Source organism: Rhincodon typus, chromosome 4 (assembly GCF_021869965.1).
Source record: "Rhincodon typus isolate 14 chromosome 4, sRhiTyp1.1, whole genome shotgun sequence".
In the NCBI taxonomy this organism is placed as follows: Eukaryota; Metazoa; Chordata; class Chondrichthyes; order Orectolobiformes; family Rhincodontidae; genus Rhincodon; species Rhincodon typus.
The window spans coordinates 41,273,958-41,296,160 of NC_063335.1; the positions used below are offsets into that span (position 1 = coordinate 41,273,958).

Genomic DNA, 22,203 nt, shown 5'->3' on the forward strand with positions numbered 1-22,203 from the left:
GTGAGCATGAAGATTAGCAGCTGTAAGTGCTTTTTTGAGATTAAAGTTAAAACAGCAGAATTATTAAACTGCATTACAGCACCATACAGCATAAATAGAGACACCTTTGCCAACTCTTTGAATGAGCTATCTAATTAGTCCACTCCCTCGCTTTCTTCCCATTACCCTGTAAAACCTTCAAGAGTGTCTTACTCCTTTTTGAAAGATAGCGTTGAATTTGCTCTCAAGCAGTGCATCATCATAACTTGCCGTGCAAAAGATTTCTCCTTGTGTCACCTCTGAATTTTTTTGCTAATTATCTTAAGTTGTGTCCTCTGCTTGCTGGCCCTTCTTTCAGTAGGAACAGTTTCTCCTTCCTTACTATCATCAAATTATCTCATAATGTTTTTGAACATCTTCAGCAAATCTTCCCTTAACTTTCCTATGGACAAGTGTGAACACAATTTGACTGAAGATCTTGTACTTCTGTTCAATTTCTATTCTTTAAAAAGGATTGGAAAGTAGCCTGCAATGATGGATTCTGTAGAGGTTGGGATGAGTGTACACACACATGAAAGCATTTCATTATAGATAGTTAGAACTGCACAAGGCTTCTTCTGCCCTGCGTTATGGGTAACCCTAGCCAGAGTTGGTACTGATGGATGTGTATATGTTCTCAGTACAGGATTTGACCTAAAAATTCAAGGATTGCAGATAATTCCCCTTCAGGTAACTAATGACTAAATGGTCCAAGTGTCATCTCTGACAGCCAGGTATCCCACTGTGATAGTGTTGTTTAGCCATCATTGGCACTAGTTAGCATCGTCACCCTTTGGTATGAAGCGACAATCAATGAGCGCAAATGTTGCTGGAAGCGAATTGGGAGGGGTCATCTACCAATGTAAAGATGGTATGTCCAAATCCGCTGTTATCTGCCAGGGCCACTACATAAATTATGCTGGGAAATATGGGACAGATGACTTGAGTTTTGTCATATTCTGTTGTGTTTTCTATGCAGGGTCCCTGTTTTCTTCTTTTGTTGGTAGAGTTATGATGACTAACGTGGGAAATTGTGGACATGATTCTACCAGGTCCAAGGGAGACAGTGATTTACCTGTTTTATTTTCCACTTCCACTTAAATTATTTACTGCTCATAATGTGATATTCTTTACATTGGTAGAACAAATACAGACTAGGTGACTACTTGCGGAACACTTCTGTTTAGTCTGCAAGTGATGACGTGTCCCCCCAACCCAGCTTCCAGTTGCCTTTAGTTTTAATTCTCCACCTTGTTCTCACACTGACCTCTTTGTCCTCAGTATTCCCATGAAGCTCACCACAAGCTCAAAGAGCTCCAACTTGTGGCTTGGCAATATGCAGCCTTCTGCACATAACATTGAGATTAATTATTTTACATTGTAGCCTCTTCCCTTTTTCACATGTTTATTTGCTGGTTTGCTCCTTCCCTCTTCTCTTTCTTTCACATTGTATTCAGATGTTGGCTGAGCTGCGATTCACACCTTCTTGAGGTAGATTATTTTATTTCTTTTCTTGTCCTACTATCATTCCCTTTAGTCTTGCAAGTTGCTCAAAACCTATTGCATTTCTTACTTTGCCCAGTTATGACGGATGGTCATTGACCTGAAACTTGAACTCTGTTTCTGTCTCCACACACACTGCCTGTCCTTCTGATTTCCAGTGTTTTCTTAACTTATTTGATATGTCATCATCTGCACTATTTTACATTTTGTATTATGATTCAACAAGCATTGCAGAGCCTTTAAGTGCTTTGTAAAGTGGTGCATACCTTTGTGGTTGTACATCGAAGAGATGTATTTCATTATAGACTATTGGAGCTTCTTCCTCGAGCTGTTATACACTTGAGCTTAAATATACTCCGCTTTGAGTAATTTCTTAAAGGCTTTATCCCAACACTTTTGGCCTGGGAATAACACTGACTAGGGTGGATAGTCCATTAGGCTTCCCTTCTCAGGAGCACCAGTTTATACAGCCATCCTCAGTCAAGGACTTAACAGGACTGCCCCCCCTCCAAGTAAAACTGAAACCAAAAGTCACCTTTTGTAAGCTAGAAAAAAAAATTCTCTTAAGCTTAGAAAAAAAAATCAACTTCCAATAATCTCTTACAAACATGGGGCAAAATAATCTCAGATAAAGAAAAATCCATTAGTGGTGAACAACAACCCATTCATTCTATAGTCAGGCCTCAAAAACTATTTTCAAAGAAATTTCCATGACTACAGAAATACTGAAAACCCACGGTTACTAACTGAAAAACCAACACCCCCCAAAACTTTCAATAAATGGTATTCATAATACACACATATATGTAAATCACACGCTTTACACTACACATAAGCATAATCACCGAAATCATGTACTTCTGTTTCAGGAACATTGCTGATCTTCACCCTGTTCTCAATCCATTTGATGCAGAAATTCTCATCCATGCCTTTCATCTCCAGTTTCGATTGTCCCTATGCTTTCCTAGCAAGCATCCTTTTCTGCACACTCTCTAAACTTCAACTCATCCAAACACTGCTGCCCTTCTGCGATCCCTTACTAAGTTCCACTCAGTCATCAATCACCCTTGACCTTGTTGACCCACATTAGTACTGTCACTATTGTGTCTAAATTCTTTTGTGACCTCACCTTACCATCTTTGTAACCATTAGCTGCCTCCCTCATTCCTTTCCTTATTGTAACTCTAGCCTATTGTTCCGCCTCATGTTGGCCACTTGGCAGATGCGCATTTGGCTAAATAGACTTCTCTCTCTCTCAAACCCTCTCTCTCTTTTCCTATGCTCTAACTTAAAACCTAGCTCTTCAGTTAAGGCCCAAATTCTCCTTCCTGCTATCTCCATTATATTACTTGCTATCCGTTTGTGTATATGTAAACACAAGTTGTTGCTTTATTGTGTCTTGATTTTCAGCCTTGGATGTGTTACTGAGGCAAATAATATGTGTGTTGTGGGAGGGGTGTGCACTCAAAATAGCAATGGCGTCAAAGCTTTGTGGGGCTGCAGTGTGGCGAACATTGACCCTTTACCCTCTGTGCCTGAGAATTATTTTCCCGGTCAGTTGCCCTGATAGGAGCAAATAAAGGAAGAAAAGTGGATATCAAATAGCTGATGGCTAATCTAGAGCCTGGAACTTTGAATTTTCCACCAGTGTCCTGAGCAAGCGCTCTGTGAGACTTCAGATTAGTAGTCATGTCTTTGCCACCTTCCGTTGTGGGTTTCACTGGAACCAAAATTTTTGCACCAACTTGAAGATTCCTCTGTTAGTGGTGTGATGGTTGAACCACTGTAGTTTAGTTTATAGAGATTTTATTATATCTCACTTGAGCACAAAAATGTAGTTTGACACTTTAAGTACAGTACTGACAGAGTGCTGCACTGTCATCAACCTCAGCTGGAAGTAAAAGATCCCAGGTCACAGTCTCAAAGGAGAGCAGGGAAGTCATCTCAGGCAACTTGGCCAATGTTTATCCCTCCAGCAACATCACACAAACAGATTATCTAGTCGTTATCTTCACTGTTTGCGGGAACTTGCTGTGTACAAATTGGCTGTCACGTTTTCTGAAGATGATGTGCACTACAAAAACTAGATAAGATTTAACGTACTTGGTGATTCTACAAAGAACTTTATAACTGCAAGTCCTTTTGTATGTAGCTGTTACAAACAGGATTGTTGTGTTTCTGAATTTTGATCCGTAAGTATTGCAGAAAATCTTTTAACATGGTAGAATTACGATAGGGAACAATAAAACTCTGAACGTCATGGAATGGATCAGTCATGGATTTGCCACGTCTGTACATTACGTATATATCAGTTTCATTGTAGTTGTTCATCTCTTTACGAAAGTGACAGGGAGCTGGACTTGTGACCCATTAAGTGTATCTTAGGAATGAAAGATTGCATTCAGTTACACAGGATTCATCAAAGAAGGCTTGTAGGAGAAATTTTGATTCATGGCTTATTCATGACCACTGTGTATAAGGATGTCATTTACCCATCACAATTGATGTATATTTTCATTACTTGCTTTTTAAAAGGTGGTGGTGCACTTGGATGGGTGAATATTGATTGAACGTTCACTATTTGCTGAATAATCTAAAAGTAATGGATGAGTAACTTGCTGATAAACTGATGCCTAACTTCCCAATGCTATCAATTTATGCCTACAGCACTTCCTTGCAGGAGTTGTGCAGGAGATTCCAAGAAGTCGATATCTATTCATGGATGGTTCAAGAATTGATTCTTTAGTAGTCCCTTGAGATTGTAGATCATAAACCCTGGTTGTTTTTCAACATAATCACCCAAAAATGTTTGATCAATGATAGCATATGACATATCAGTCAAATGACTTGTTGATCAGCCCCTAATAATGCTGGTTGTTCTTCTGTATAAAGGACTATGCATCATTAGAATTGAAAACAACAACTGTCAGTGTAAAAACTGAATAAAGCTCCTCAGTTGCAATACAGAAGGGATATTCTAGACTGATTTCAAGGGATCCATCCAATCTGCTTCAGATAACTAACTGGGTGCTTGGGATTCACCTTCAGAGTTTATGCTTAAAGGTTGTGTGTTTTACTTCACTGAGTCTGTTTCTGTGCTGTACAGCTCTATGACTCTTTGTTCGAAACCATGACAAGACTTGTACCTGGAACAAGGACAGAAATTGCTGGAAGGTGGGAGTGATTAAATGATGAAAGGATTGATGATGCAACAACAATAACTTAAGTTTATGTGGCACTTCTAAAATAACAAACACTGTAAGGTGCTTCTTGAGTATTATAAATCAAAGTATGACAATGAGCCCTGTAAGATATTAGGCATGTAGACTGAAAACTTGGTCAGAAAGGTAGATTTTATTGAGTATCTTAAATGAAAAGAGTGAGGTAGAAAGGATATTCTAAAGGTTGAGGCCAAGGAAGCTGAAGGTGTTGCCATTAAAATTGGAGATGTTTACAAGTTCAGAATTAGAGGAGTGCAGATATCTTGGGAAGGTTTGTGGGGCTACAGGAGATCTCCGAGACAGGGCCTAAGCTGTCAAGATGTCATCTGTGAACAATGATGAACATTTTAAAATCAACTTATTGCTTAACTGGAAACCAGTGTAGGTCATCAAGCACGGTTTGATGGGGAAATGAGACTTGGACAAGTTAAGACGTGGACAAAAAAGTTTTAGGTAACTTCAGGTTTACAGAGGATAGAACATGGGAGACCCGCCAAAAGCTCATTGGAATAGTCAGGTCTGGAGATGGTAAAGGTGGGAATGAGGGTGTAGCAGCAAACAAGCTGAGAGGGGGACAGTGTGGGGGAATGTTACAGTACTAATATATGGTCATAATTTTGTCTTCGAAATGGGGCGGAGGAGCAGCTGGATGATAGTCAGCAGTGAGGGACATGTACAGTGTGCCCTCATTGGGAGTAGAGGGGGAGAGTGAGCCTTGTGGGGAAAGCACAATGTGGAGTTACTGCAGGCCCATGGCTACGGTAGGACTGTAATGTTGAACTTTTAACTGTATTTCTTTATTTTATATCTAGGTACCTTTTGTATCTAAGATGGTTCCAGGAATAGCAACTTTATTCACTTTTCACTGTACTCCTGTGCTTCTGTACTTGGGTACACGTGGCAATAAACATAATTCTAACAAGTAAAATCAGAGAATGGTAGAAATATCCAGCAGCTCAGATAGCATCTGTAGTGAGCGAAGGGGAAGTATATCTTGATTCGATGACATTTCATTGGAGATTGTAATGAAATCCATTTCCTGTTTATCCAGAGAAGACAGCATTCTGTGAAATCTAATGTCCAAAGCACATTCAGTCCAAGACATGCTAGGTGGCTACATTTGGTTCTGCCCTGAAATAGAGGCAGATCTTATCGGAAGAGTTTCAACACGTGACTCAGGCAGTTCGGAGTTGACACAGATGGGGCAGACCCCATGTCAGCAATGGTGATTTTTCTCTGTCCTGCAGCGGGCAAGTTGTGCAGTTTGATGTCTCTGTGCTGTTGAAGTTCTAGCAATTAAGAAGTAGCTATGCATTGGAGTTAGGTCTCAGAGGAATTCCTGGGGAGTTGCAGAAGTGGGAAGGCTGCTGGTTAGATATTGGGAAAGTCATGAAAGGCTCCAAAGGAGTCTGCAAGCATTAATTCTTAAATGCAGCTACAAGAGCATAACTTTAAAACTCACAAAAGTTATTTACCTCCTAGAACTGAGCAAGATTAAAATCGAGAGATGTTTCTATCTCTGTGAAGTTAGCAGTTGATGAACAGCTAAAGTTAGCTTGTGACGGAGTACTGAAATGTGTTTTTGGAGTCCAGGACAGTGTAGACCTAGGCCAAGAGGCGATCATCCACATTAGGAGCTGTTATTGAAGCAGGACATGAAAGAATGGCTCTTGAGGGGGTGTTCCAAGGCAAAATTAGCAAAAGTGAAATATTGTGATCCCTGATGAACTTTAATGAGATTTGATAATCCATCATGTCATTAACGTCTGGGAGAGTTGCTGAGATGTCCATGGGATCTGTCTTGATTATATTGTTATTTATTGTGATCTGTGAGGTGTTTGATCACAGTTGATTTACCACATTAATTCTGGGTCTTAAAAATAAGCTGTGTGTGTACTGTAGACTGTATTACTGTTCCAATGTTGTATAGTAAAGTTTATTATTGTTCAAAACATGCAATCTTGCAGTTCAATTCTGTTGTTTTGGTAAGTCCCCTCATCTCTTGTCAATTTTAAAGGTTTCTAGTCCCTGACCAGCTCGTAATTTGGTGGTCTTGTCCACAATCCACAAGATCTAATGAATCAATCACCCGAGGTTTTAATTGGTGATGAGCAATGTGGCCTGTTTGGGAGGCTTGAGCAGGGCAACAGAACCTAAAGCTTGCAGTTAGATCTTTAAGGATTGGAGGTAGGAAAGCCTTCAAAGCTGGAAGGGTATTAGATGTTTAAAACTGTCTTCTCCAAGTGGCAGTTGATGTCGAGTTAACCGTTTGTTTTAAATCTAAGATTGAGAGATATTTATTAATCAGAAGTATTAAGGGCTTTGGAGCAAAGGTGAGCATCTGGACCAGGATCACAGACCAACCTTAACCAGAAATGGCTGCTCAGGCTTGAGAGGCTTAAATGACCTACTTCTGCTCCCAAAAAACAGTAGCAGAGTATTAAAATGACGACAATTTATTTTCAAAGTGGAATTACTGCTTATCTGTGACATTCTGTAATAGCACTTGTTATTTGAGATCTAATTAAGTTAAATTGTTTGAATGCTGAAATGCAAAATAAGAACAGATTGTGTTGGAAATGCATAGCTGTTAGATCAAAACCTGAAAGATGCGAGGCTGGTTAGTGCTTTTCACAAAATCCTCCATCATTGGCGAACTGGTTTTGAAACCTCTGAACTAATGTGAACCCAACAATCTCGTTCAGATAACAACTGAGCTGATATGCAGATCTGGCATTTTTAATTCTGTTCTGTTGATGTCACGGTAACATCTGATGTCTTTTTCTGGGGGAATATAAAGAATTGCAGTTCTTCCCATTGTGGGCATCATCTGTGCACAAACAATAACATGTATTTACGTTGTTCCTGTAATGCGGTTAAAATATCCCAAGACACTTCACTGGAGCATGATCAATTTGGGCACTGAGTCACATGAGCTATTTGGATAGTTTGGTCAAAGAGGTTGGTTTTATGGAGTATCTTAAAGGAGCTGAGAGGAGTTAGATGGAAGGGTTTAGGGGAAGGAATTGACAGCTGAAGGGTTGTCCATTCATGGCGAAACAATTGAAATCGGACATGATTGAGAGGACAGATTGAAGGAGTGAGATATCTCAAAAGGTTATAGAGCTGGAAGAAATTACAGAGCTAGGGAGGAAATGAGACCATGCGAGGACCATGCGAGGATTTGAAAATATTGTGTAACCGCGATCCTGTGCCAGTCACCTGATGAATGAGTGGAAGCTGAATCAACTTGGGATATGAGGAGCAGAATTTTCAGGTTTACATAGAGCAGATTATAGGAGGCTGCCAGGAGGTATCAGTAATCAAATCCAAACAAAGGCATGGTTGAGTGTTACAGCAACAGGTGAATTGAGGCAGGGTTGGAGTTCAGTGACATTTATGGAGATTGAATTTACAGTATTGTTATGGCACAGAAGGAGGCCATTTGGCCCATTGTGTGGCTTATAAACGAGCATCATTACTTTGTGCCAATTTCCTGCTTTTCTCCCCATTTATACTTGTACACTATTTCCATCTGTATAATCATCCGATGCCCTCTTGAATACCTGATGAAGCACTTTGTTGATGGAAATGGATATATAATGAGAAATTCATCGCTGGGTCGAATGTGACATCTAGCTTATGAACAATTAGCTCAGTCTCTGACAGTTGCTGGGTAGAATTACGCTTCAATTTTTAATGGGCATCAGCCTAAATCTCAACATGATGACTTTTTTACCATTCTTCACTCCAGCTGTCTTATCGATGTGCTGAGTGAGTTGATTGGTTAGTACCACATTAGCAATTTTATTTTAGTGTAGGCACAAGTCCGCTTGGAACTGACTGAATAATGCACAGTCTCTTCACATAGGGCCGTGACAGTGAGCAGATCCTTCATCTGGAAAAGGCTCTAGAGAGAGAGCAATTTTAGTGCACAAGTTTGGTTTAAATGATAAGTTAATGGAATTATTACTTAGTTTCATTTGGTTGATTAATTTACTGAATATTTATATTTTTTCCTTTGTAACTATTTCAATTTATATTTAATCAAATTGATTCTTCAAAATTAGTGTAGGTTGCTAGCCAAGTCTCTCAACACTGTCTCATAATACAGGCCTGTCAGCTATCTCTTTACAATCATAAAAGATTTATGTGGCCTACAATATCCTGATTCCCAACTTTTGTGGGATTGTCTCAATTTGAGCAGCATTTTATTTTGTTCTGTTCATTCCATTTACAATATTTGCCAGGCTATTAGATGGACTTATTTTGTGGAAAAAGTGTTGTGGTTCGAAGATTACCCCCAGTCACACTGATCATTAGCATGTGTTTCAGAGTTGTGCATAGTGACTAGTTTGATGTTTCTTTAGTAAAGTGTGGTGCAAACCCAGTGATGCTAAGTGCGATAGCAGGGATGAGGACATTGTACTTCCTGATGAACGAAAATTCACACTACATTGTTGTTTAGCGCTGTATTGCTATTTTTGTTCTTTATTAGTAAATGTAAATATTGAATGCCTGCTTGTACTTAAATATTTTATCCCAAAATATTTCCTTGTAAAATCCCAGTGCATCACGTGGTCCAAAGCATCTTATGTGTGGTGAATTCACTCGTTTCGATCAGCTCTTAAAGCTGGATGGAGAAGATTGTTGTTGAGATACAAAATCAAAATATTGGAAGAAAATCAAATTCTTTTACTGAAAGGTTGAAGTATGTAAAGGAAGAGACATTCGACACAAAGACTAAAAAATAGTGAAAAGAAAATTGTTGCTTCAATTGTGTATCTATACAATTATTGATTGTGTGCAGCTCCAGGCTAATTGATGTACCACTGTAGATCAAGTCATTTTTTTTGACAGGTTTGTCTGTTTGGGGAAGACGCAAGAATATTGCTGTTTGCAGCTGAGACAATGTATGGACAGTGACAGTCTGTGGAAGGGTTGAATGGTGACTGGTGTGCATGAATTATCCGGCTGTTGACATCCGAGTATGGTTTGGTAATAGAAAGTCTTTCTTATCCTTGCAGGAACAGAAAAGGTTCGGCAAGCGCAAGCATGTAAACATCTCCATGTAGTCAATCCAGACTGGTTATGGAGCTCTCTAGAACGATGGGAAAGGGTTGACGAAAAGTTGTTCCCATTGAAAGAAGACTACATCAAAACCCAAAGGTAAGCCACAATGATTTACATGGATGTAAAAAACGCATTTTGAAGTGTTTCATGCAGACCCAGCAAGTTAAAATTGAATGCTGAGTCAAAGAAGGGGATATTGGGAGACTGGTGACTGAAAGTTTGGTCAAATATTTGGTTAAAGGAAAAAGGAGAGATGGAGATGCATGGTGGTTTGGACTGGAGGTGAAGTTTTAGTTAGGAGGCAAGGTCACCAATGAGTGGATGAATGAATTCAGTATGCACAAGATGCCAGAATTGCAGGAATATAAATTCTGCAGAAGTGTAGTGGCAGTTTGACAAACATTACAGAAATGTCAAGGAATAGGGCCCCAAAACGATTTAAGTACAAAGATGTAAATTTTGATTTTGAGTTGCTGGTGGGTCTGAGAACCAACCTAGGTCACGAAGATTAAGAGTGGACTGAAGTATAGTCTATGGCAAGATATGAGTGGCATGGCTTTTGGCTGGTCTGAGAGTTTACAGAGGGTGGAGTTTGATAGGGCAGCCATTGGAATGGTCATGTCTGCAGGACTAACACAGAGATAATTATTTGGCAGTTGATGGGCTGAAAAAGGGGCAGAGGTGGAAAAAAAAACTGTCTTCCTGAGGATGTGAAGTAGGATACTTAATTTGGAGTTGAATGAGCTGTCTTTATCATGATCTGCCTGGATCAACCAGATATGAAGGCCAGAATGGGGTTATCCGTGGTATTGATTTTGAGACAGGGACGGAAGATAATAGCTTCTTTCTTTCCAATGTTGAAAGAAAGAAATGAAAGATTTGCCTTTGCAATTGGCTGAAAACCAATATATACTTTTGAAGTGGTTGCTGTAGTAACATAGGAAACAAAGCAGCCAGTTCTCAGACAGCAAATTCCTACAAACAGCACTGCAAAAATCACCAGTAATCTGATTTGGTGATGTTGAATGAAGGATCAATTGTTACCAAGGCACCAGGGTAATTCTCTTGCGCTTTCATATGGTTGACTCTTAACTGCCATTTGAAATGGCCTAACAAGCCACTTAGTTTAGGGATTGGCAATAAATTCTGGCCTTGCCAGTAACACACTCATCCTGTGAATGAATAAAAGAAGAGAATTAGTATTGATGTTCACTCACTACTGAGCTGTTTACAAAAATGCAGAGACATCAGCAAGGACCCAAGTTGGAACCATAAAAATGTCAGAATAACATCAGAGGATACAGAGGAGTCGAAGGTGATGCATCCATGTATCTCTCAGCACCTACAGACAGAACAAAAACACAAAGACACAAGCAGCTTCTATGAAGCAGTGCTTAATATTGATTAGATAAGGAGATGAATGTATTTGTCTGGAAAATAGGTATTACCCACATTCAGTATATGTATTTTGGATGCACGGTAAAAGCTATAACACATACGCCATTCTTATATTAAAAATAAAGTGTAAAAATATCTGTGCCAAATTTATGTTTGAATGTGTTGTGCATTGAAGCAATTTAGCACCCATCTAATTTTAACAAAAAATATTCAGTAGGTCTGGTTGCATCTCTCCGTAGTATTTTCTATTTTTATTTCTGATTTTTAGCATCCACACTACAGTGTTCTTATACCAGTTGTATTTAACCAGTTATCCAAGGGATTTTAATCAAACATTGAACAATCAGTGATAAGAGACTTTGATGCTTGGCAACATACCACTTATAAGTGTCTTGAAGAGGATTGTTGGTGTAATTGACACAGATGAACGTAACTGATGAAATGCAGTAAATGTTGTTCCCAAAAGTCTTCCATTGGCGTCTGTAATTTTATTTATGGTGCTATTGACCATCATGATTTGGATGAGAATATAGGAAGCATGGTTAGTAAGTTTGGGGATGATGCCAAAATTGGTGGTACAGTGGACAGTGAAGAAGGTTACCTAAGAGTACAACGGGATTTTGATCAATTGGGCCAATGAGCCGAGGAGTGGCAGATGGAGTTTACTTTAGATAAGTGCAAGATTTTGCATTTTGGTAAGACAAACCAGGGCAGGACTTACACAGTTAATGGTAGGGCCCAAAAGAGTGTTGTCAAACAGAGATTTTCTTCAGAAATTTTCTGAAGAAGGGTGTAGGCCCGAAACGTCAGCCTTCCTGCTCCTCTGATGCTGCTTGGCCTGCTGTGTTCATCCAGCTCTACACCTTGTTATCTCAGATTCTCCAGCATCTGCAGTTCCTACTATCTCTGGATAGGCTGGGACTTTGTTTCCCTGGAGTGCAGGAGGTTGAGGGGTGACCTTGTAGACGTTTATTAAATCATGAGGGGCATAGATAAGGTGAATAGCAAAGGTCTTTTGCCTAGGGTTGGGGAGTTCAAAACAAGAGGGCGTAGGTTTGAGGTGAGAGAGGAAAGATTTAAAAGGAACCTGAGGTCAATTTTTTTCACACAAAGGGTGGTGCACATATGGAATGAACTGCCAGAGGAAGTGGTTGACACAGATACAGTTACAACATTTAAAAGACGTTTGGACAGGTACATGAATAGGAAAGATTGAGAGGGATATGGGCCAAACACAGGCAAGTGGGAGTAGTTTAGTTTGGGAAACCTGGTCGGCTTGAATGAGTTGGACCGAAGGGTCTGTTTCCATGCTGTATGACTCTGTGACTATGACTCAAATGTCTTGGGATCTTCTCTATCTTATTTACCTTATTTTAGCATTTCATCCGCAAGATGGCATTTTTAACAGTGCGACATTCCCTTCATACTGCACTGGAATATCAATCATGATTTTTGTACCCAACCCCTGAAGCGAGACTTGAACCCCGAACCTTGTGACTCAAAGGCAAGTGTGCTACCCACTGTCTCTGCACAGGAAATAGTGGGTCCTCCAAAACTGAAAGTTGAATAAAGTACAATATAGAAGCAGTACAGTGGCTTCTTTTTCTTTGAGTGATTAATTATTCCAAGTGTTTTCATTCAGTACATGGTTTCTAGCAATCTTTGACAGCTAGTGAATGGTCATGGACCTATGCATGTCTCTTACATGTTTTTAAAAAAATGCTTAGAACAAAGGCGAATGCAGGAAAATGTCAATGTAAATCTATTCTAAAGTTATGCTGCTTTAAATACATTAAAACCATGGTAGTACCTCATATGTATTGGCAGTTGAAATGCTTGTTAGTAGGGCTGCAAATGACACATTTTTGATGATAATGATACAGAATTGTTTGACGCAGTGTCAAAGATCTCGAGGGGAGTGCAGAAATTTTGCATATTCTCGTTAATAGTCAAAATATGCCTGCTGTTCGCCTTTCATCATCTGATGACTTATGAGGACTTCTTTGTGTTATCAGTTGCTTTTGATCACTGCTCCCCTGGATCTTCAATATCACTAATACACTCACTGCACACCAAGTATGATGTTCAGAATTGAGCAAGAACTTTGATTATTAGTTGGAATTGTATAAACTTGAGGTTACTGGTTATAGTCCCCCTGTGTCTCATTGGCCTGGAGTTTCTGCCTGTTTTTGTCTTAGCATGATTCACTTGAAGTCAGTTAAACCAGTGTAAGAGATTGTGAAAGTTTAGATGCAAATTGTGTCCATAAGTAAGTGGTGTTTCCACAACCTCTTTTTTAAAAAAAACAGGCGCTAAAAGAGGCATCGCCCACAGGATGAGGCATGCCTGCAGATCAAAATCATCAAAAGTATGAAACTCTTTACTGTCACTGGGTCAAAATCTTGCAAATCCCTCCCAACATATACAGGATGTACCTATACAAGATGGACTGCAGCAGTTCTAGAAGGTGGTGCACCATAACTTTCTCAAGGGTGGTTAGGTCAACAAATATCCATGATGCTTGCATCACATAAAAGAACAAAAAAAAAGTAAAATTTCTCCTAAATTCACCCATCTGTGAGCATTCATGAAGGCTTTTAAAGTCAAGCTGTTCTTCAGACACAAGGATGTTAAGAAGCATGTTTTAACACTTTTTGATTGTAACTTTTATTTAAATTTACGAAGGAGTTGACTATGTCAATAAAACAAGTAATTAGATCTTTTTTCAGTTAATTTTCAATAATTAAAGATGCGGTTACTCAGATCTGATGTTGACATTTTGGCTAAAAATGTTTTTTTTATGATGAAACTGCTTTCAGCTCTTAAGTAAAACTGTCAAATTGCCACTCTTAAAAATTATTCCAACTCATTTAAAAGAATTTTTTTCATCAAGTTATATTCTAAGTTGTTGTGTGATTGTGATGGTTTATCCTGCATTTAGCATTCGTTAATCTGTAACTTAAATAAAACAACATTTCTGAATGAATGAATGATTTATTGTCACATATATCCAGGGAGATACAGTGAAAAGTATTCTGTCGCCACAATCTGACGCCATCTTGAGGTACAAAAGAATAAAAAGAAAGCACTTAAATATGAGTTCATCTTCATTGCCTGGGGCCCCAAACATGGCTCCAGGACTTATGCAAGGTCCCTGCTTCGGGCCTACCGCAGCCAGGAGTCCCGGCTCCGCCAACACATCACTGCCAATTCCAGGAGTCCACACATTGGCCTATGAAGCCAGGAGTCCCTGTATCAATAACCAGTCACTGCTCTGGCTTCCCTGTGATATGAGGAAGAGGAAGAAAAAGACGAAAAGGAGAGGAGGGCAAAAAGAAGATTGCGGCCAGCCTGAGGCAGACAGGCTTGCTGTGCCGGTGCCGCCATCTTAAATAGTTGGGCTGGCGCTCCGCACCGCACCACGGGGCCCGTGCCCTCCCCTGCTACTGCCATGCACGCTCGATAGGCTGGACCCACTCTTGCCTCACCAAATATGGCAAAAAACAAAGAGAAACAGAGAGAAAAAGAGCAAAAATAAAACGAAAAGAAAAGAAAAGAAACAACAAAAGCCCCAGACCAGGAGCTCAAACACAGTGCTGCTGCTCCACTGCCATTTTAGATGCCATAGGATACCTATTTGTACGAGTGTGGAAACTGCCCTCAGTTGGGTATTTGGGGCCATAGGGAATTAATGGTAAACTTTCCAGGTTCCTCTTTTTCCCTTTTTTGTTTAAACACTATTTAACGTTAGCTAGGCCATAGCTGGAGTACTGTGTGCAGTCTGGTTGACACATGGTAAGAAGTATGTGATTGCACTATGGAGGGCGCAGAAAAGATTCATCAGGAATTAACATTTGGCTCTGAAGAGAGACTACATAGACTCAGGTTGTTTTCCTTCGAGCAGAGAAAGCTGAGGTGAGGTTGACTGAGGTGTTTAAAATAGTGAGGAGTGTAGACAAGGCAGATAGGAAGAAATATTTCTCATTCTATAGAAGGCTCAATAATTGAGGGCTGCAGTGTTAAGATAGGAACAGGAAGTTTCCAAAAATTTCTTTACCATCCTTTTAAGCAGTGAGCTACAGTCACCCACACTCTCTGGGTAGAGGAGGGAATTATTTAAGAACGATATTTAGATGAACTCTGTGGGCTGGAGGGTCTCCTTCCATGCTGCAAGAACACTGACTCTTAAGGAGTAAAACAGTGTGAAATAAGTCCACAGAGGCCAGTATCCTATCACCAAGTAACCTTTAATTTGCAAGTGGAAAGTCCTTGAAACTGAGCCAGCTCTGAGTGAGCAGAATGTCTGACACTCCTGTTTATATGTGTCAGCCAAGGCTCCCTGATTGGGCCAGGTTAACAGCCCCCAATCAGGGAAATCGTTTTCTATGAGGTCCACCTGACTGACCTTGTTACAATCACTATATCCCTCCCCCTCAGAGTCTGAGGACATAGGCTGGTTCTTTCTTTGTAACTTCTCCTGGGCCGTTTTAGCCCCGGCCAGGTTCCTCCAACTCTGCCTCGTATATGGGTGGTGTGTAATGCACAGTAGCGTGCCTCTGCACCTGGACCGTCTCAGAAGGAATTCATTCTCTTCTTCAGGGGGCAAAGGCATCAAGGTGGCGACATCCATCTCAGATTCAGAAATCTCTTCAACGCATTACACGTTCCGCCAACATTTCCGACTGTTCCAAGGAGATGGCGTGTTGTGTTTCCACCCCGTTTGCTTATTCAGGAACATCACACCTACCTGAACTTTATACGTCACTGGACCTGACCTCACGTCAACCATGCCATGCACACCCATTCCCCTGGTTTCTACAATAAACATCATCCCCTCCCGAAATAAACTGCCTCTCTTGCTTAGCTGAGTCCTGTGTCCAGCATTGGCATTCCTGATGCCATTTCATCCCCCACCCCTGTCAAGTCTGGGAAGATCATGTTTAACCTGATGTGGAGTCTTCTTCCCATTAACAGCTCTGCTGAAGCGATCCCTGTAGTTGCATGAGGGGGGTGTCCTATAATCAAATAGGAACCGGGGAGTTTGGTATCTAGTGCCTGCCTTCCAATTTCGTACTGCTCTTTCTGCCAGATTATTAGATGATGGAGGATATGGGGCTGTCCTTGAATGACGAATACAGCTTGACTTTTGGTAAATACTCAGATTCCCTGCTCATAAACGATGGCCCGTTGTCTGTGGTTAACACTTCCAGGAGACCGTGTATTGCAAAAGATGTGTACGGTTTTTCTCTCATCGTCCCTGTGTTTGATGAATGAACTCTATGCATATCCAGCCACTTTGAGTGGGTGTCCACAATGACTTAGTACATTGAGTCCCTGAAAGGACTTGCACAGTTGATGTATAACTAAGTCCAGGGCTTACCCGGCTATTCCCACGAATGTGGGGGAGCTGCTGCCGATAATGTTTGTCCTTGTTGGCACTTTGGGTGCTACCACCAATGCGGCTATGTCTGCATCCACTCCTGGCCATGAGACAAAACTTTTCACCAACATCTTCATTTTGGAAACCCTTAGATGACCCTGGTGGAGCTCAGCCAGCATCTGGAGGCGACCTTTACTCGGGACAATTACTCTTGCTCCCCGTATGCTGTCCTGTACTGTGATCTGATCTCTCTGGGTCCAAAAAGGTTTCAATTCTGGTTGTGACGGCCCTTTGGTTTCCCCATCACCACCAGCTGTTTCAGGTTTGCCAGGACCGGATCTTTCTGCGTCCAAAGTCTGATATTGTCAGCTGTAACGGGAAGTGTATCCAGAAAATCTAACACCGTTACAGACTCTTCCAGTGGCGGTACCACCGACGCTATATTTGGCAACAGGAGACAGCTCAATGTATCCGCATTTGTTACTTGGCCTCCCGGGTGGTGTTCCAACTTGTAATTACGCGCACTTAATATTAGAGCCCACTGCTGACTTCGACCTGAAGCTATGGATGGCACTACTTTGTCCTCTTTAAGTAGACCTAGCAGGGAATTGTGGTCCATTATTACTACAAATCTATGTCAGCGAAGGTATTGTTGGAACTTCCTGACTCCAAATATGACTGCCAAACTTTCCTTCTCAATCTGGACATACTTACACTCTGCATTAACCGAAGTCTGGTATGAATACACTATTGAGCATTTCCTCTCTATTGGGCCACTTATAAGCTAATACTATCCCAGTGCTCTACAGGGAGGCATCACATGTGAATACCAGATCTTGCTTGTGATCATAGTGTGGCAACACCTTAGAGGATGAAAATTGTTTCTTCACTTCCTTGAAAGCTATGTTTTGGCTATTTGACCATTTCCAAAGCTGACCCTTTTTTAAGAGTTGATGCAACGGTGCCAGGATGGAGGCCAGATTATGTATGAACTTTCCATAATGATTCACCAATCTAAGGAAAGAGCTTAGATCTGGTAAGCAGACATGGGAGCCAGGGCACCTTTGATCACCCTCTCTTTAACTTCCAGTGAGTGTAACCCAGCCTTGCTGACTCTGTAGCTCAAGTAGTTCACTTGGGGTGCCTGGAACGCTCATTTTTCCCTTCTAAGGCATGTGCCCACCTGGGAGATACGTCTAAGGACTATGTCCAAGTTCTCGAAGTGCTCCTTATTAGTCTTCCCAGTTATTAGCACCCCATCTCGATAAATGGCAACTTGAGGTAAATGTTGTAAAATGTTCTCCATCGTCTGCTGAAAAATTACACAGGCTGATGACACCCCAAGCGGCAGTCTCCTATAATAGTATAAGCCCTTATGGGTATTAATTGTATAATCTTTCTGGGAATCCTCATCTATCTTGAATTGCAAGTATGCATGACTCATGTCCAGTTTTGTGAAAGACAGCACCCCCCGTTCCCTGCCAGCTCTGTGTATAAGTCCTCGATGCGAGGCATTGGGTATTTATCCAGCTTCACAAAGCAGTTTACTATTTGTTTCAAATCCCCACAAAGACGAACTGACCTGTTGGGCTTCACAGTCGGTACAACTGATGCTGTCCATTCCACAAACTGTGCTGGTTTGATGATTCCTTTGTTTTCCAGCCTCCTGATTTCTGCCTCTACTTCTGCCCGTAAGGCAAAATAGCACTGGGTGGGTTTTGCAGAATCATGGACTTGCTTCCTGGTCAACATGCAAGGTGGCCTTGTCTCCTTTTGATAGTCCCTAGACCTTCCGGAAAAATTTCCAGGTATTAGGACTTCACTCAGGCAGCCAGTTTCTAATTGAAAAATGTTGAGCCAGTCTAGGTGAATCTTTCTGAACCAATTTCACCCCTTCAAGCTTGGGCCCAAGCTTTTTACTACAATCAGTGGTAACTGATTCAGCTCCTTCCCATAAGAGACTGAAACCAAAGTTGTACCCTTAATCTGCAAAGGCTCCCTGATATCAGTTGTCAGTCTATCCGCAGTCTTAAGCAAAATTTAAGTTTTGGAGTACAGCCGTTGTTCAGAGTAGGTATCATTTGCAACCATGTAGCACCAGAGGTTCCAAGAAGGAATGGTGAGATAAATATCCAGTTACCTTGTTTTGCCAGTGTTAAACAAGGAACGTTAACCAGGATATTGAACAATTCCCCCATGCTTTGCTTTAACTATGCCAAGGATCTCAAATATCCATCTAAACTACCAGACCAGGCAAGTGGAATCTCTGTTTCTGACCTGAAAGTCTCTTTTTGACAGTGCAACGCTCCCTCAGTATTGCATTGAAACATTTACTGTTTGTTTCACCAGAATACCTGGAATGGTGTTTAATTCCACATCCAGCAATAGCATCACTCAATGAAAGATACATGTGAAAATGTCAAAATAAATGAGGTAAAGGTTCGACTGTGTTGATAACAGAACTCTTTGTCTTAGCAGTCACTTAACCTTTCGTAAAGTACTGTTTGAATTGCTTTTAATTAAATTCACTTGAATCTCTACAGAGTCCTCAGCAGTACCTTGGGAGCCCCCATTCAAGGATTTCTCATTAGCTTCCTGTTTATCCTCATCTATACAATGCGACAAATGTCAAATTTCACTTGTATACTGATAATATTTACCTCTATGTTTCCGCTGGTTCTGTCTACTCTGTCCCTTATTTTGTGCCACCAGAAACATTTTCTGACTAGTTTTTCCCCTTTTAAACATTGTGTGAAGACTGAAACCATCTCTTTCATTCACTTGCACAAGCTCCATTCCCTTTCCACAGATTCCATCTCCATCCCAACTGCCGACTTGAAGCCCGAGTGTCCAAACCATATGACCTTATTTGAATTTGACTCGAGCTTTCCTTCCTGTGCCCTCTCCATCACCGAGGTCGCTGGTCTCTGCTCCATCTTGGTTTATCTGCCACTGCCGCTTTTGTCACCCACTACCTCAACTGCTGAAGTACTGTCATGGTTAACCTTCCAGCTCACATGCACTGTAAACCTCACCTTATCCAAATCCTCTGCTGTCAGTTTTCTAACCTGCATCATGTTTCACTGACCTACATTGTCTCCTGATGCCCCCAAACATATCAAATGCAAAAGGTCATTGCTGTGTTTAATTCCCTTTGATGTATCACCCCAGCATCACACTCACGGCAATTCCCTGTTTTGTCACATGCTTTGTGCTCCCAAGATTCCAGCTTTTTCCACAGCCCCCATCCCTTCATTCTATCACTGGTAACATTGTCTTCAGTCAACTGGACTCCACCGTCTGGTATTCCCTTTGTAAACACTGCCTCTCTTTCTTCTACAACCTTTGTTTAACCCAGCTTTTTGATCATCATAATGTTGCCTAATTAGTCTTTAATGTCAGTTTGATTTTCTCATCAAGTTTGTATGACCATGCGCTAGGGTGTTTTCCTATGTTAAAGGCGTTATATAAACGCATGGCGATGAGTAACTGGAGTCCAGGTGCTGAACTACCAATCAGAATATTGTGGAAAATTGACGAGTGTCAATTACAATTTTTGTTTCTGCGTCTTTTTGCAGAGCCAACAGTCCTGCCAGTTTCCCTGAAGTTCAAGGTAGTTTCCAAACACCATTGTTTCATCCAACTCCCATTCATCCGAAACCTCAGCCAGGACCCGAAGTCCGTACTTACGATCCCAACACAGGAAAACTCATCCGAAAAGATTCTCAGGGAAACAGACAATCCATGTGTATCCAGCCTCCAGCTGCACCAGTTACATTATCTGTTCACGGAGAACAGTCATCATTCAGGTAATGTTACCGGAAGACTCTGAACATTCTGTTGTATATTGAAATTTTAAAATGTTGTGTAATTTCTCACAGTTGGTATGCCTCTAGAGACATGCTCATGATATCATCACCGTATCATAGCATGTGACCTAAAGGTGAAAAGAAAACCTCATACTCTATCTTACTCCAGGATCATTTGAAGTTTGACAATCTATCTGAAGCAGGCTCCTCTGTTGTAAAACTATAACTTAATATTAGCCCAGATACTTCGGTGTCTGAGATATAGAATGTTTGTCTTTAATTGTTAGCTATGATAAACATACACTGGATTCCTCAATACCACATTATCCACCGTCGGTTTCTTGTATTATTTGAGATTATAGAAGCGTCACCACATCAAGTGAAACACCACGTTGGAAGCAAAACATACCAAAGAGTACAACATGCAGGGCTTGGATTAAAACAGTTGTCTGTTGAAAATTATAGTTAAAAGTAGCCATTGAGGACATGAAACATCATTACTAGTTGCTTCCAGTGACGATCCTGTGGATTAGAAGTAAAGCAGAGAATGCGTATTTTTGGAAGAGATTTTGTAATGTGTTATCTCTAGCAGGCTGTGGAGCTTGGTCTGAGGAGTGTCCAGTGAAGTGTAACATTTGTAATTGCCATCCTTCAATGTCAGTTAGGGAACAGCATCTCCTGTAACCTCCAATAGCAACACCCCATCCGAAAAAAAAAGTACGAATCATCCTGCCTTTGCCTTAATACGGTCTCCTGGCCACTCATTGCTACACAAGAAATAATCCTTGGGAAATTTTGGGGGGCATAAATGAAAACTGTTCCCACACTTAAGATTGCCCACGTCATCTGCCTGTTTATGAACAGTTACAGCAGAGCAACCAGTGTGTGTGATAACAAGGTGTAGAGCTGGATGAACACAGCAGGCCAAGCAGCATCAGAGGAGCAGGAAAGCTGACGTTTCGGGTCTAGACCCTTCTTCAGAAACCAGTGTGTGTGTTAATTTGTACTGAGAAGGTAGAAATATCAAAGCATCATGCATACTTTGTGACGCTTTCATTCTTTGTGAAGGCTTGTCAGAGGCTTATGGGATTATTTGCTTTGCTGTGGTCGCAGCCAGGGGCAGTGTGTTCTCTGTCCCCACACAGACGGGGAGGAGAGAACTTATAATACCTGTCGATTCCAGTGCATAAATTTGATTGAACTGTTTTTAAAATAAACCTATATTTAAAGAAAAACCTGACCTGGCAAATATGAAGTTAGCTGTGAATTGAAGTCTCTAACTTTGCTTATAACCAAAGGGGAATACCTTTTGTTTTAATTCATTCCCTGGTCATGGGCGTGCCGGCTGAGCCAGCATTTACTGCCCATCCTTCATTGCCCTGAAGAAGGTGGTGCCTAACTACCCTCTTGAACTGCTGCAGTCCATTTACTGTAGACTCATGTATGTAATTCATGTACATTTATGGCCATTTAGAATTTTTTGGAGGAAATCTGTATGCTTCACCCACTATGAGCGAATTAATGTATTCACCTGATGGGTTTGTTAGATTTGAGTTGCAAATGTGTGAATCTTCTTTTGTGCCAATTGTCATTGAAGGGTGTAGTTTGGTTAGTTTATTTCCCAAATGCACAGTCCCATTGTTATGGAAAAAGAAGTTTTGAAGAGACAGGAATTTGTATTTTTTATAGTTATCCTCAATATAATTTTTTGGAATTTGAAAACAGCTTTCCCTGGGACTGTGCAAACTGTTCTCCATGACAGATGGTAGTGCACATTGCCTTCGGAGTCAGGTCCTTGGTT

The 22,203-nt window shown here is 40.9% G+C and overlaps 1 protein-coding gene across 5 annotated transcripts in view; it reads left to right on the forward strand.

Moving 5' to 3' along the window:
- ctdp1 (CTD (carboxy-terminal domain, RNA polymerase II, polypeptide A) phosphatase, subunit 1) overlaps positions 1-22,203 on the forward strand; it is a 293,011-nt gene that overhangs the window by 126,712 nt on the left and 144,096 nt on the right. For all 5 annotated transcript variants that reach the window (XM_048595768.1, XM_048595765.1, XM_048595764.1 and 2 more), the window contains exons 9-10: positions 9,770-9,911; positions 20,172-20,402. In XM_048595768.1, coding sequence (XP_048451725.1) covers positions 9,770-9,911; positions 20,172-20,402 — 373 coding nt within the window. The remainder of the gene's footprint in view (positions 1-9,769; positions 9,912-20,171; positions 20,403-22,203) is intronic.